Here is a 15513-nt window from a genome sequence, read left to right as displayed (position 1 = left end):
AAGAAGTAACTTAGTTTTTAAAATCTGGTTCATGTGTCGTTTCTCATTACAAATGAATTTCAGAGACTGCGAACAGTTTGTATTTGCGAGCTGGCGCTCACAGGACCACTTGCCTACTTTTTGTACTGTTGCCAATCATAGTTGAGATATAGTCAGACCAAGGGGTCATGGGAGCCAATCCCTCACCTCTGGTCGCTGGGGCTGAGCCAGTGGTTATGCCTTGACACTTTATTTTCAGCCCCTTAGAAATTAGAATTAATTAGAATTCCACTAATTAATTCCAGTGCCTCCCTCCCCTCAAAAGTTCCTATGCTATATAATTTAGGTGAATTATTTTTCTGCATGTCAGTACAGACAACTTTTAGCATAAGATTTAATTAAAAGGCCAGCAGTTGTAAAAGCTTTCTTCTTCTTGTTTTTCCTCTGTTCCCTGATGACCTTTTTTGCTTTTATTGAGGTAGTTTGTACGACAGTCCTTTCTCCTTCCTCTTCCTCGCACTCTCTGGGGACAGTAGTGATGAAGATGAAGAAGAAGATGATGATGATGATGGTGGTGGTGATGATGAAGGTGGTGGTGGTGGTGATGAGTTTTCTTGTGTCCAGTTTGGGTCCAGGTATCAGAGGAATGGAGTCTTACCCCTGCATGTGCATAGGTGCTTAGGAACTAACTTTTATAAGCCTGAATTGGAGGTGTGTCCTTAATCCAAACAGGGGTAGGGTCAAGTGAGGTGGCCTGGAGAGTCCAGGTGTTAGAAACTTGCATGTCCTAAAGCATTAGGACCTTCTCATGGGGTGAAGTGGCACCTAGAAATACTTTCATCATTGTTGCCCAGTAAGTTTGGAGGAACACCTGTGTATAATTGTTTGTCAGAAACATGAACAACAGATTGCACAGCAGATCAATCATCATTCAGCTCACCTGATCTAAGACTTAAAATGAGAGACCCTTCGTTTATCTATCGCCAGAGTGTTCTCGGGAGCTGCCAGATGTGAGAGGCAGGTTTTCTCACGTACAGTTGCATGGATTGCTGCTATTTGGGAATGGCAAAGGGGCTGGGGCTTTTGTGAGTGTGTGTCCCTCTCCAGCTCAGTCTGGGCAGTCCACTGAAGAGCACGTGGGGTCATATTGTCCAGTGTAACTGTCATTCTGCTTTCGCTTCTAATCCTAAATTTTGCTGATTGCCTCCTTGGCCCCAGTGAAGCTGGACCCTATTTGTTTAGACAGCCTGGGGATTGATAGCAGAGGTGAAAACATAGTTCCTAATGTGGCTGAACGTTCACTGCTAGAAACTGAGTAAAAAAGACAGCTTTGGTTTTCTAGGTGACTTTGAGCAAGAAAATACAACAGCACCTTCTTTCTAACCCTCTGACTCATTGTCTTACGATTTTGCTCTTAAATTGAAGGTTCCTCTGGACTGAGTTGGTATTTGTGCCCAGCACTATTCAGAAATAACTCCAGCTATAAACAGAGACAGCAGTAGGAGTTAGGTACACTTCATTAAACTTGACAGTGTTCAGAAGAGTCATTAGTGAGTATATATGTAGAGAGAGGAATGTTGGTGCAACGTTGAATATTGATTCAGGCAGGTTGATATTTGTAGTAGGTTGAATGTTGGATCACTATTTCTTAAGTAAATTTCCCAAAGGTGGAAGTGTCTTTTTCATGTAGATAAAATCCTATTCCACGATTATAGTAATACAGCCAGTATCCTTGTTAGGAATCAGTTTTTATACATGATAAAAGCACTTTATTATCTGTTTTACTGAAATTGTCTGTGGAAGAAATGCTCCTTCTCCCTGGCCTATTTAGTTCTGACTTTCTCTAACAAAGATAGCAGATTGTGTGAGACTTTTACTAACTCCTGTCTAGACTTCTAACATCCCAACCATGTCTCAGATCTAGATTCTGTACCTACAGGGAGAGATAAAACTTACTGATTGTGTCCTAATAATGCAAATGCTGACTGAGCATCACGCTCCAGGTACTGTCAGCCCTCAGCACACATTACCCTTTACTCCCCACAGCAGTGCTCCTGGTTACTGCAAGGTGACAGGGGTACAGGGAGGTTAGTCGCATAACTAGTACGTGGCGGAGCCCAAGCCCAGGACTCATGGACCTCCCACCGGACGTGCTGCCTCCGGCTTCTCCATTTTTGCCCAATAGGACTTGTGTTGTTCTCATTCCTTAGCTAGTTACTTCGCTGCCCAGAGTTTCTGCATCTACTCTGTTCCTTGGCAAGGAAGTGCCAGCATTTTTCTCCTTAATCACAAAATCCCATTCCAGTCAGTTGGCAGGTCCTGTGCTGGCTGTTAAAGTGAAATCCGATCTGTCCAGATTTTGGCAGATTACAGATTTGGAATAGACAGCAAAGAGAATGTAGAAGGACAGGGAATATTCAAATGGAACTGTTCACAGAGAGAGAGAGGAGCTTGCAAAAGCACACAGGGTCGGAACCAGGATGGGGGAGCAAAACATCCTTGTTAATTTGAGCTATCAGCAAATAATTGTTTTCTTTCCCCTCGTCTAATCGATCTTCTCAGAATTTTATTTACTTTGAAGTAAGCAATTTTAACACTCATTTCTTGCCTGGTGAGATCAGTGCCATAAAAGAAGCAATCGAGGGCTTGTCTCCCTTTCTGCCCGCCCAGTGGAGTTGTTGGGTTGTGCATCTTTTGGGAGGTAGTTGGGACTTACATTCATATGTTACTTATTTATAGTGGTGATGATAAGGATGAATTTAAGAAAGGTAAAAGCATTCCTTCTATCATGTTTTGTAGTCCTCTATGAAAAAAGCTATATGAATTATAAGGAACTACTTCCTGCAGGAATGAAAATGAGTAAAGTGAGAATTACCTTGTAATAAAGGGAACCAAGGAATTATTCTGAGGAAACTTTCCATTTGTTTCCTAGGAAGTTGATGACTAGAAGGAAATTTTTCTTTTGTTTATTCAGGGTTTTGTTTTTGTTTTTCTCCTACTTAGATATTTCAGTGATGGAGATCAGATCTTGAAAGCTATGAGCCTGTGTGAATAAAGAAAAAGAAAATCAGCAAGGAGTGAAAAAATTTACATTTACTCTCTTATTTCTGCTGGTCATCACTCCTTGGAGATAAAACATGGCAGTAGTGGAAAAGAACTCTTTCCACCATGTCTGTCCCCAAAACCCTCCAGTGATGTCCCTTCCTACACAGAGTAAAACCCAAAGCCTCTTACCCTACGTCTGATGGTCTATAACCTGCATCTCACGTACACACACACACACACACACACACACACGCGCGCTCCACCTATAACTTTACCTCCCTCCACTGGCCTACATCCTCTTGCTCATACACTGGATCCTGTTCTTGGACTCACTCAGCATCTTCCCTCCTGCCCTAGGCACTTGTTTCCTCTCTTTGGACAGCTGGCCCCTGGTAGGCTGTGTGGCTCCCTGATGCCCTCTGGTCTATGTATAAATACCACCTTATGAGAGGATGTTCCCTGCCCCTGTTGTATTAAACACCCCCCAGTGACCCCCACACTTCTTGCCCCTCTCTGTCACCCATATTCTGCTCCTCTTTTTCGTCACAGCACTTCTATATTAATTGTTTTTAATCTTCTCTCCTCTATCACGTAATTGCCATATGAGCGAGGTCTCAATTGATCTGTTCGATTCAGTGTGCTGCCCCAAGGACCTTCAGCAGTGCCTGGAACAGAAGGCACGCTATGGACATTTGTTCAGGGAATTTGCACTGCTTAACCTTGCACAGCTCTAACTTTGCCTTGCATTGAGAAAACACACTGTTCCAAAGTTTGCATCTAAAAAAAATAAGAAAATAGGAGGGTGATTATTCTCAACAAAGAAGACAAGAAACTGCAACAGAATCCTTTTAAGAAACAAATTTTCGGGGGAGGGTATAGCTCAAATGGTAGAGCACATGGTGAGCACGCACAAGGTCCTGGGTTCGATCCCCAGTACCTCCTCTAAAAAATAAATAAATGAACTTAATTACCTCCTCCCCCCGCCAAAAAAAAAAAGAAAGAAAAGAAATGAATTTTCTTGGTACATTTAAAATGGGACTCAGTTTGCACAGATCTGACACATCTGTAAACCCCCAGGAATATTTTCATTGTGTTTTCAGAAGGATTCAGCTGTATTTCCCTTATATGAAGTAATTACATTATTAAATTGGACTGTTGATGTAGTTATCAGGAAATGATTCACATGTTCTCCCAGAGAGAGGTATAATTTTTTTAGATACTCTTGGGACTTAAATATGACATATTTCCAATGTCATATTCCATATGTCACAGTTGTAAAAGCATCATGAATTTTATAACAACTTTTTTTAGGAAAAAAATGAAATACTATTTTAAAACATTTAAAAATGTCTATTGATAGCATAGATTTAATGCATAGAAACTATACACCCCTTTCTCCTTCAGTATCACATTTGATATTTGAGTTCTGCCCTTTGAGTTCTAATCTAAAGATCCTTGTAAACCCGTTTTTGCCACTGACAGTTATTCATAGCATTGATGAGACTGGCCACTTTTCACACTTGTGATCATGATCCACTCCACTGTTAGGACTGATCTTACAGTTCTGAAATACATTGGTGAGTACTGGGGTTTACTCTACGTTCTCTATTTGGTTAAACTTTTGTTTTAGTTCTTTCTCTTCTCTTGAAAGTCACCTGAAGTGTTGTTTGCTGCCTGACAGATGATCACCAACACACATCAACCTCTTTTAGCTGTGAAAATTCTCTTCATACATTGAATGTCTTTCACTGCATTGCCTGGCAGTCTTCTACACACATTGCCACTTTTCATGTCTTCGTGAAATGTTTGTGAAGGTGTTTCAGTTGAAGTTAAGGTGTTTAAATCCAAGTTCAAATGAACCAGGTTGTGATGGCTAAGAATGGAACCCCGTTTCAGTGCATAAGCAGCCACCATCTAAGCGTGCTGACGTCCCACCAATGTCCACATGCTGGCTTTGGGCATGGCAGCAGACTGACTCCTAGTAACTGGCAAGGACCCCCTGACATCCAATGTGAGATACTTTCACTGCAGAAAGGTAAACATGTGAGAAATATGCGGCTTCTTACCAAGGAAATACGTAGTTTACACTTTTCATTGGAAACATGAGGAAGATCTATTTTCATTGTCACCTGCGAGAGCGTCTCAAAGGAAAGTTAACGGTACCTGTGTGTAGTTACAAGCCTGTCTGAGCGAAGTTCATCCCAGGAAGTGCCATGAGTGTGGTCACTGAGTCACCAAGGTCAGGTGGAAGAAGGAGGGAGAGCAGATAGCTTGCATCCGAGATTCCTGCAGAGAAAGACAGTATCTTTTTCCCCTTTCTCCTTCTGGGGGTTTACCACACTTCTGATATTTATGGTGGCTTTTCTGTCTTGTTCTTCTATTTTTTTTCCATTTACTTTATTACGATACTCATCTTTTGGTGGTCAGGTCAATGAACAGATACACGATCTTTACCATTGATTAGTGATGTGTACCCCAAAATTTAACTGATTGAAGACACAAGAATTAGTTGTTTTTGGGTTTTTGAGTTTTCTCACCTGCCTGCCCATCTTTGCCTCTGGTAGGGCACTCTGTGGGTGGCTGGGTTATCTACCCAGTGAGGAGGGCATTGGCTGCCTTGTGCTTTTCACCGCTTCTCAGTCTTGTCTCTTCCTTTCCCTTCTATCAGACCTTTGTAGTAAGATGGAAGAATTCAGAGGTTTACTAGACTCTGGGCTGAGAGCCTTAGATTTAAAGCTGTGGCATCATTTTCAGCTTTTTTATTGGAATACTCTAATACCATACTTTGATTTCAAGGTTGATGATTTTCCTAAAATTCTAAGGTCAGTTACATGTATATTCCAAAATTCGTTATGTGTATATCTGTGCAGCTATCCACCTAACGTATCATTAGTATCTCAGTTCTTCTTTTAGTTTCTAGCCTTTGTCTGCCCCAGGCTGAAGTAGGGGCGGGTTCTCAAGTTCCTGATACTGCTCCTGTCCTTTACCATCTTTCACATGTACTTTTTTTTTTTGCCAAGTTTATGTTTTTTGCATTCCTCTTCATTTCAAAATTCCTGGCCTCTTCCTATGCCATGATTCCTCTTTTTGTATCTTTCATGTTTATCCAATCACTTTGTGAGTTTCTACATCCACTTTGATATATGACCTATTGATGGGTGATCTAAACTTTAATTTCCTTGCACCTACCCCTTGTGATAATGTTTCGCTTTAGTCTCAGAGAATAGTTATTACTAATAATAACAGTGCCTCACGTTGTGTCCTGCTTCTGTTTTGCAAAGCACCCCCACATGACTTCATTGAACCCCCACTGCAGATGAGATGAAGTTCTGGGTTCAGGTAACAAGCAGGAGGGCTGGGCATAGATCACAAGTTTGGATACTCCTCGTGCAAGGTTTTTGTTTGTATTGTTTTCAGTATACTACTTTATCCTTTTGCTAAGCGTTTTGGAAGATTTTTGTTGATAACAGCTATTTTTATGTCACCTTCTAACTGGACAGTTTTCCTAAGCTCCGGTCCTATTACCAAATGCTAGATGAAGGTCTTTGAGATCTGTGCTAGAAGTTAGAAGGAAGGTTCCTATGTTAGTCCCTTATAACTTGACTCCTAAAGACTTCGGTTCTAGCAATAGTAGAGGCTGGCTTTGACCTCCAAGCCTGCCTGAGTTTGGTTTGGCCGGGCCAGTTTGATTTACATGTGTGTGATACCCCTTCAAGGGCCTGGCGCTCAGCAGCAGTTCTTGGTCCTCCTGGTTTTGTAAGGTGCCGTTCCCAAGAAGATGAGATGTTGGGTTTCTGGTCAGACTGCCTTCTTAGGTCAATAAAATATTTACTAGAAATTGCTGTTGTTGGAGTTGGAGCAGGTGAAACAAGCAGTCAGTTCTGGCCGTGGCTGCATGGGTGTCTGTGCTTTGTTCTGGGTGCGGGGACCCTAACAGGCTTTCTGCTGCAGAAATGCAAACTCTACCAAACATAAGTTATTGAGAAGAGATAAAAATAATCTGTTTTCTTTTCTCCAAAGTTTGGGAGCCTCTGGTGGGGCAAGTACTTGGGATTCCTACAGTGACCATTTCACCATTGAGACGTGCAAGGAGACAGATATGCTGAACTACCTCATCGAGTGTTTTGACCGAGTTGGAATAGAGGAAAAAAAAGCACCAAAGGTAATATGAAATAGATTCATTAAAAAAAAAACAACAGGAAAACCTGGTTATTTATTTGATAACAAATCGTTTTTTAACCCCCTAAGGAGCATTTATTCATTTATTCAATCAGTAAAGTGGTTATTGGGCTGCTGTAGGCAGACACTGTACCAGAAGCTTGGGGTGTATCAGTGAACAAAGCAGACCAAGATCCTGGCTCTCATGGAACTCACATCCTAGAGGAAGGAAAAAGTGACAGAGCCAATTGCCATTGCCACCAGTGACTCAATGGACTTGATAATTTCTCATAGCCTGTCATAGCCATAATAACCAACATTTTTGGAGTGCCTGTAGACCGCTAAGCACTTTGCTAGATCTACGTGAGCTCAAATTCTCACAGTTGTTCAGTTAGTCCGGTGTAATCCAGTGTAGTGTATTACTTTTCCCATTGTATTAATAAGCAAGTGAACTTCAAAGAGATTAAGTACATCTCTTATGTAGGTCTTTCCTAAAAGGGAATTGGAGTAAAGTGAACTTTCAAAAAGCGGGGGATACCTGTAATTGTCCAGGCTCACATAAGTAATAAATTGCAAGCTGTGTTTAAACTCAGCAAGCTACATTTTTTCTGCTATTTCATGCTCAATTATTATTTCATTCCTGTTTCATTTTCTAGTTCTGATTTTCCATTAGAAATGAATCTGGTTGTCTACCTGTTAGTTTCATATTTGTGAAGGGCCTCTTGAAGTTTGTGGCATTTAATCTTTAGAAGCACAGAGAGTGGGCATATCTCTAAAATCCCCACGTGGTCACCTCAAGCTTCTGCCGCTTTCTTCTCTAACCTTAGGTTTCAGTGGAGGCAGTATATTTGGATGAAACAGTCTAGTTTGTTCATTATCAGTAAAGGGAGAGAAAAGGATGCCATTTCCTGGAGATCAGTTTCTTCTGACTCTCATCAGTTTTCAGCTGTGTGGGATTATTTTGTTTGTCTTTTAGTCCTAACCTCCATCTCTCTTTTCAGATGTGCAGCCAGCCAGCCGTCAGCCAGCTTCTGAGCAACATCCGCTCACAGTGCATATCCCATACTGCATTAGTACTACAGGGTTCCCTCACACAACCAAGGTATGAAGAACCAACGTGTGCTTGATGTTAGCAGGGAGAGGACCCTCTCCATCAGTGGACATAGGCTGCCAGCCATTTTGCACCACGTTGGATAACTTGCATCCTCACCTGTGAAATGAGTGGCTGACTCAATGGCCTCTGAGGTCCCTTTCTTTCTGTACAACACTATGAAATTAAAACACTCTCTGTGTATTCTGTTGAGATAGACTGTTGTTGAAATATATTGACATCAGGGCGTGAAATTAGTAATTGAGTTTAAAAGCAGTTGCTTGAAATCAGTGGAGATACTTGAAAAAAATGTGCAGATCATCACTTTCCATGTATCATTCAGTTAATTTCTGTTGTTCAGTAATAACTTACAGTGATAGAATAGGTAATTTGGGAATCACCCAAAGTGTACTACATTATTAATTTTTGTTCAGAGAGTCCCAGAAAGGTTTCAAATTTAAAAAAAATCATTTCTAGATTTCACTTCTCTTATGAAAAATATCTAAAGGAAAAATGTCAGTTACAAAGTTTATTCATTCTGGATGATCTTACATTATTTTCTGTACGGTAACCATTTTTGAAACTTGTCCAAAAAAAAAAAACAGTAAAATGATACACATGTACTAAAACTTTATGTGTTCCATGGTTAAAATTAGTAAGAGTTTTAAAAAGTCCTCAGCCACTGCTAATCATTTTTTTTCCCATTGAATGAGGGATATAATACTCCAGGTTTTTTAATGCTTTATTTGTAAAGGGCTGTATGGAGGAAAAGATGGATTCTTTGAAACTTTCTATAGTTTCTTCTTGAAAAGCCCAAAAAGTGATTGTCTTAACTTTAAGAAGGGTGATCTTTTGCCTAAAACTATTGACAGTTGCGTAGACTGTTTGAGAGATGTGGAGCTGTGATTGGACAGTTACTGCTGACGTGACCTTCTGTATGTTACATGGTAACGAGCTGATTCATCACAGCCCTTGACTTTGGTGGGTCTGCAGGTCCATGCAACAGCCGTCCTTCCTGGTGCCGTACATGCTGTGTAGGAATCTCCCCTATGGCTTCATTCAAGAACTGGTGAGAACCACTCACCAGGATGAAGAAGTGTTCAAGCAGGTAAAGTTTTGTGAGCTTGCTACTGAAACTTTTCACTTAGGATGCTTCTCTGCCAAGGCAGACTTCTAAATATACCATACTTTGAAAACATCGGTTCCTGAATTTGAACGTGCATGTGTTATTTGCCCAGAGAAAGCTACCTGAGGTTCCTGTCTTGAGGAAATCAGATTGACAGCTACATTGTTCAAATCAAGTGCCCATTTCAACTAGTAAGTCAAACATCAAGTATTTTAAACTTGGTCTGTGCTAAGTGCTTTGGGAGGTTAGAAATATAAGACCCTGTCTGATTTCAAGAAGCTTTTAGCACAATACCAAGAGACAGCATAAGACATGATGTGCATTTGCCAGAAAAGTAGTGTTGAAAAGCAGTTCTCTGAGTTTACAAAAAGGAGATTAATAAATTAAAGACCAAATTAGCTCAGCAGCAGTCTGCACGTCTCATAAAATCATTGTCTTCTCACCACTAAGCTGGGAATGATGTCTCATACCTTACTGATCACTTCATTCATTAAATATTCATACATTTTTGATATCCCATTGTGTAAAGTCAAGTGAAAATGCAGATATGCAACATTTAGTAAGAAAGCTTAATAATAGTAATAACTAATAAACTTAGTCTTGAAGGTTTCTTCCAAGGTGAAACTTTGGCATTAATTTTGATTACTGTTTTATAACCTGTGTTGTAAAGTAAGCACTTTGCCACAGCAACTATCACACAGCTGTTTCCCTTGATAAAAGGATTTTTATGACATTTTCTAACAAGTTGTTATATGACGATTTCCTTTTTTGTATCTAGAAAGTGTAACAGAGGTGATAGCTATAAATGATACGATTCCTTTTAATCTATTTTTATACCAAACATTTTTTGCAACTATTCATATTAAGGACTTTGAAATCTCAGAAAGTATGTTTTCAGTAGTTTTCAAAATATCAGTAAAAGAAGAATCCAGGAGTGAAAATCCCATTTAGTGTTGTGGACTCTGTATTTGGAATTTATCAACTGCTCATCTTGGATCATGATCTTGTTTACTTATAGGAGTATTTCAGGCATCATAGTGAGCTTTTCTTCCTTAGAAAGTTACGTCAACTCTAATGGAAATAAATGTCTCGGGGGATTTAAGTGATGCACTGTATTATATGTGTGATATGCATGAGCTAGAATACTTCTATTAAAAAGACATCATTTGAGGAACACAGAGTAGATTTAACTGTATAAAAGCTCAGTGATGAGCTAAAAGAGGTATGTTATGCCTATTTAATTCATAAAGAAATTTATATAGAAGCTGTGAAATGACCTCTTTGTTTTTTTAAAAATTGAGGTGAAATTCACATAGTATAAAGTAAATCATTTTGAAGTATCCAAATCAGCGGCATTTAGTACATTCACAATATTGTGCAACCACTGCAGGCCTGTTTACTTTTAATTGCAGAACTCTGCCACTCAGTCTTGAATTCTCCTTTGTTATGTACCAGCATGTGTCTTTCCTAGAGAGAAATGATGAGTAAAAGGCAGTTGTTGAACTGAAAAACAGCATTTTACGTTTTTGTCTTAAGAGTGTGGCAGATTTGAATTATTAAATCTTTTGACTGAAATTGCAGTCTCCCTTTAATGTTTCAGATGTTCATAGATAAATAAGCAGAAATAAATAGCAGCTAGAATTTAGGATTTAGGAGAGGAACATTTGGAGCTTTTTTTTTTATCAGTGCTGGGAAATATTTATTTGAAAATGAAATTATTTAAAATATGTAAGTCAGGCAAATTGTATAATGCTTGACCATTTGAAAAATACTATGCTTAGTAATATTTTGTCTGCTTATTATAAATTAAACCCTACTTGCAAAAGAGGAAAACTCTACTAGAAAGATAAAGAAGTTTTACTTTATAGCATCCTTGAAGAAAATACTTAGAGATGTTTCTGAATGATCAATTATGAAATGTGTTTTTGGTGGTTCTGGAACTACTGTTTGTTTTTCACCTTGATGGCGGTTTTGGCCTTTCCCATCCGCACACCTAAGCATCTCCTCTCCATTTTTAGCTAGCTTACGAAAGCACATTATTTCTGCCCTGATTGAGTGGCGAGAACTGGAATGATTTCATCCAGAGCTGTGTTGATGTCTCAAGGCACTTTGTAATTCAAGGCACCTTTTTTTTATACAGTGCTCCTCAAATGACAAAGGTGCTCCATACAGTTGTATGAAATTAGTAGGAAAGGGAATTTTTCAGGTTTTCTGTTGGCTTTAGAGAACACTCCTTTTTTCAACTTGGCATTCAGACTATCAGCTGTTGTTTACAACATTTTCTCCTTCATGTTATTAGCCTTGAATCCCAGCCAACTCCCTGAATGTGCTGCTCAGTGAATGCATTGTGAAATTTAAAGATGAGCTGTGCTGAGCACATTTTGCAGAGTGTTCCTGGTATTGATGGTGAACTTGTAAAAGTAAATTTGAGTGCCCGTAAGCTCCAAAATCAGGTTATTGTATTCATCACACCATATATGGGGGTAAGGCATTCTAATAAGGTTTTCTTTTTCAGTTTCAACATTTGTCGGCTGTCTCTTTGTTCCACATAATTTAAGTTAATGTAATAGTAATAATACTCATTATAGGTTTGTTTTTCTTGTTCTCTTCAAAATAAACAAGGAAAGATGGAAAGAATTAGATATAGGTGTGGGGGTGGCAACACAAAATTTCTTAAAATGTTGATAGAGTTGAAAAAATACTGGAACATTTAGTCCAGTTTCTTCACAGTTTATAGGTGCTTGGTAATCAGAAACAGACGCTTTGCTGAGATGTGCAGAATTTAGTTGATCAGCACAAAGAGCCCTGGAGCGTCCTACAGCTGGCTCCACATTTGTGAGGTTCTCTTGAATCATGGGGAGTCTTGTCAGAGTTTTAGGGTTCACTGAGTCCCGTTACTTCTGAAGAACTCAGCTCCGCTACTTTACAGTTAGCCTGTGAAAGGACAGAACAGTACTCTGTGGCTGGAGTCTAGGCTCCTTTATTGCAAAACAGCCTTTTCTTAAGAATATGAAAATGAATATATGTATGTATATGCATGACCGGACATTGTGCTGTACACCAGAAATCGACACAGTGTAACTGACTATACTTCAATTAAACAAACAAATAAACAAACAAAAATAGCCTTTTCTTGGGGGGAGGTATGCCAGGACTTCCAAATTCAGCACTTGATTTGATATGCCTCCGTTCTTCAGTTCTCTTAAACTTACATTTCTGATTTTTTTTTTTTATTGTAGATCTTTATCCCCATTTTACAAGGCCTGGCTCTCGCTGCCAAAGAGTGCTCCCTCGACAGTGACTACTTTAAATACCCCCTCATGGTAAAACTTATTCTTTTTCTTGTCACCCATTCAGTAAATGTTTTTCTTCCAGATTATTTTAACATACACTCTTCTTTCAGGTCCATGATCAGCCTTGTTTTCAGATTTAAAACATGAAATCACTGTGTTGGCCATGCAGAGTGTTTGGTGTGCAGTGCGATTCATCGGAGAAGACAGTTAGCAGCACGGTGCCTAGTCCACCCATCCGAGTCCTAGACAGGAGTCAGGGGTGCAGTCATTAAAATGTACTTCACCTTACTCTATAGCATATGAAAACGATAAATATTGGTGGTGTCCTTCTGATTCTCCTACAAATGAGCATACTGTATTTGGGATGAAATTTTGTTATTTAAAAAGAAAACTATTACAAGTGCAAATTAAAAGGTAGAGTTATAGAGAAAAGGAACACAATTTTATCTTTCTGTAGTAACTTTCTGCAGAAAATCACAGAGTGATTCTCTTGTTCATCTTTCCCCTTTCCTGAGGCTGTACACTTCACTTCAGGCTTTACTTGGAAAACAGAAATCTACTTAGTTCCTCCAGACACTTAGAGCAAGCGTGAATTGTGAACAGGACTTCCAGCTAGCTTCTCATCAAGGGTCTTGCCTGTTGTGAAAACACTGGAACCAGAAAGAAAAAAAAGAGGCTCTTTTCTCTCTGAATTTGCTGCTTTAAACTTGGGAGACAAATCCTTTGATGTGTTACTGAATATTTTTCATTCTAGAATTACAAGGAAAAATATCAGAACATGAAATCAGTTAACTCTGTATAAATACAACCTTGTGTAAAGGGAGGCTTGAGTTAAACTGGTATGTTTGCTGCAGTTAATTCACTGCTTCCCAAGGACCTCTACAGTGTCGCACACTGGGGACACAGGAACTAATGAGACAAGGTGCCTCTCTGCACGGTGCTCACAATCTACTGCAAAAATCAAGACCGCAGCCACACAGTCAGATAATGGCACCATGATCAGTGCTAATACCGAGGTGTACACAAAGGGGGCATTTATCTATTTCAGAAAGTCAGAGGTAAGCTAAAAGGCTAAACGTTACAGACAAAGCTGGGAAGTTAGAAGGTGAAGTGGGAAGTCTGACTTTGAAAAATAATTTTCAATAGATGTTATGTCAGGGTCCTTCCCAGTAGAAATGTTACTCAGGTTCCTAATGAAATTCTGTTAATCCTTACGCATTGTTCTGTCTTGTGGCACATAAAAGGAAGTGAAGTAATCTGATTGTTTTGAGTTCAGTGATGAATTATTTTAGTGCACATTAATTATGACTGTATTATGTAAATATTCCCTCATGGAATTGTTGGCTTTTCTATAATGGTTTGAATTAGCTTGATGTTTCAGTAAGGAGCTTTTAGTGTCAGATATCAACAAAATGTTCTTCCTGGGCAAAAGACAAAGGCCTCCCTTATGATAGACAATAGCTTGTTTTGTACCATTAGTGATGCTTGTACAGCGATGAGTGCTGTGAGAGAAAGGACAGTACTTTGAGGCAGGAAGCGGGAGACCATTGGAGCTGAAATCAGAAAGAATTGTGATTATCCTCTAGATCAGTGGGTCCCAACTTTGCCATACCTTGGAGTCACCTGGGGATCTTTAAAAAAAATACCTGTGCTTGGCTCTCCAACGCTGTGATTTAATTTGTTGGGGGTGTGGCAAGGGTATGGCTTGGCACTGGGCTTTTCAGAGGCTTCCCAGGTTCTGCTAATGCGCAGCCAAGTTTGGGACCCAGGCACTGGGCAGTGAGAACCTTCCCTTCTCAGTAGCTTCTCAGAGACATGTCAGTGCCCACGTGCATCAACTCAAAAGCTTCCACCAGCTGGTTTAGCAGCTTTTATAGCAATGTCCAGATCACAGAGAAAATTACTGTTAAAATAGTATTTCTTTGTACCACCATGGCTATGTTAAACTGTGTTTATATGCCTAAAAGATATTTTTTCTGATTCTCTAATACCAGAACAATTGGAACTCCAAAGAAAAATGTTGGAGTTCTCACAAAACCAGGGGTCTTGAAACCAAGTAATACTTTTAAATATATTCTGAATTTGGTAGCTTATTAAATTTTAATTATTTATAATCCTGTTTAATGCTGGCAAGACTAGCCATCTGAAGTTTATGAAGCATATCTTTTTTTTTTTAATGGAAGGAATGGAGATTGAACCCAGGATCTCATGCATGCTAAGCATGTGCTCTACTACTGAGCTGTACCCTCCCCTCCTTTTTGATATAGAAAGATGTTAAATGAAAAAATCGTTTACTATAAAAATATGCTTATTTATCTCTGTGTGTGTATGTACAAAAATATGTCTGGAAAGCTGTTGGCCCAAATATCAAAACAGGTTATCTCTGAGAGTAAAGTTTATGAGTGGTTTTTAGTTTCATTTTATATTTCTGTTTCATCTGAAGTTTTTTGCAATGTGCATGTTTTATTCATCAGAAAAGCAGTGGAGTGATTAGCATTTTGTTGGGAATGCAGATGTGTTTATAGCAACATTAAAGCTCTGTCTTGATGTTACACATGGCAGTCAATTTAGAATGAAATACATTTGAATGATACTTTCTGATCTTGTTTCTAGGCTTTAGGTGAGCTCTGTGAAACCAAGTTTGGAAAGACACACCCCGTGTGCAATTTGGTAAGTGCAATGGGCCTGCACGTTCAGTGAATGTATAACACAGAAGGTATTTTTAAGTAACATTGTCTGGAAAACACTCCTTGGAGGACATTTAGATGGAGATACGACTGACACATGTGGGTACCTCTCAAATGTTACTTTGTTGTCGCATT

The 15513-nt window shown here is 39.3% G+C and overlaps 1 protein-coding gene across 2 annotated transcripts in view; it reads left to right on the top strand.

Moving 5' to 3' along the window:
- Positions 1 to 15513, top strand: part of UBE4B (ubiquitination factor E4B) — a 109395-nt gene that overhangs the window by 56637 nt on the left and 37245 nt on the right. For both annotated transcript variants that reach the window (XM_072975422.1, XM_072975421.1), the window contains 5 exons: positions 7045 to 7186; positions 8184 to 8284; positions 9266 to 9380; positions 12638 to 12721; positions 15305 to 15361. In XM_072975422.1, coding sequence (XP_072831523.1) covers positions 7045 to 7186; positions 8184 to 8284; positions 9266 to 9380; positions 12638 to 12721; positions 15305 to 15361 — 499 coding nt within the window. The remainder of the gene's footprint in view (positions 1 to 7044; positions 7187 to 8183; positions 8285 to 9265; positions 9381 to 12637; positions 12722 to 15304; positions 15362 to 15513) is intronic.

This window comes from Vicugna pacos, chromosome 13 (genome assembly GCF_048564905.1).
Source record: "Vicugna pacos chromosome 13, VicPac4, whole genome shotgun sequence".
NCBI lineage: Eukaryota > Metazoa > Chordata > Mammalia > Artiodactyla > Camelidae > Vicugna > Vicugna pacos.
Note: the sequence above shows the minus strand (reverse complement) of the source record. Positions and strands in the feature narration are given on the sequence as shown.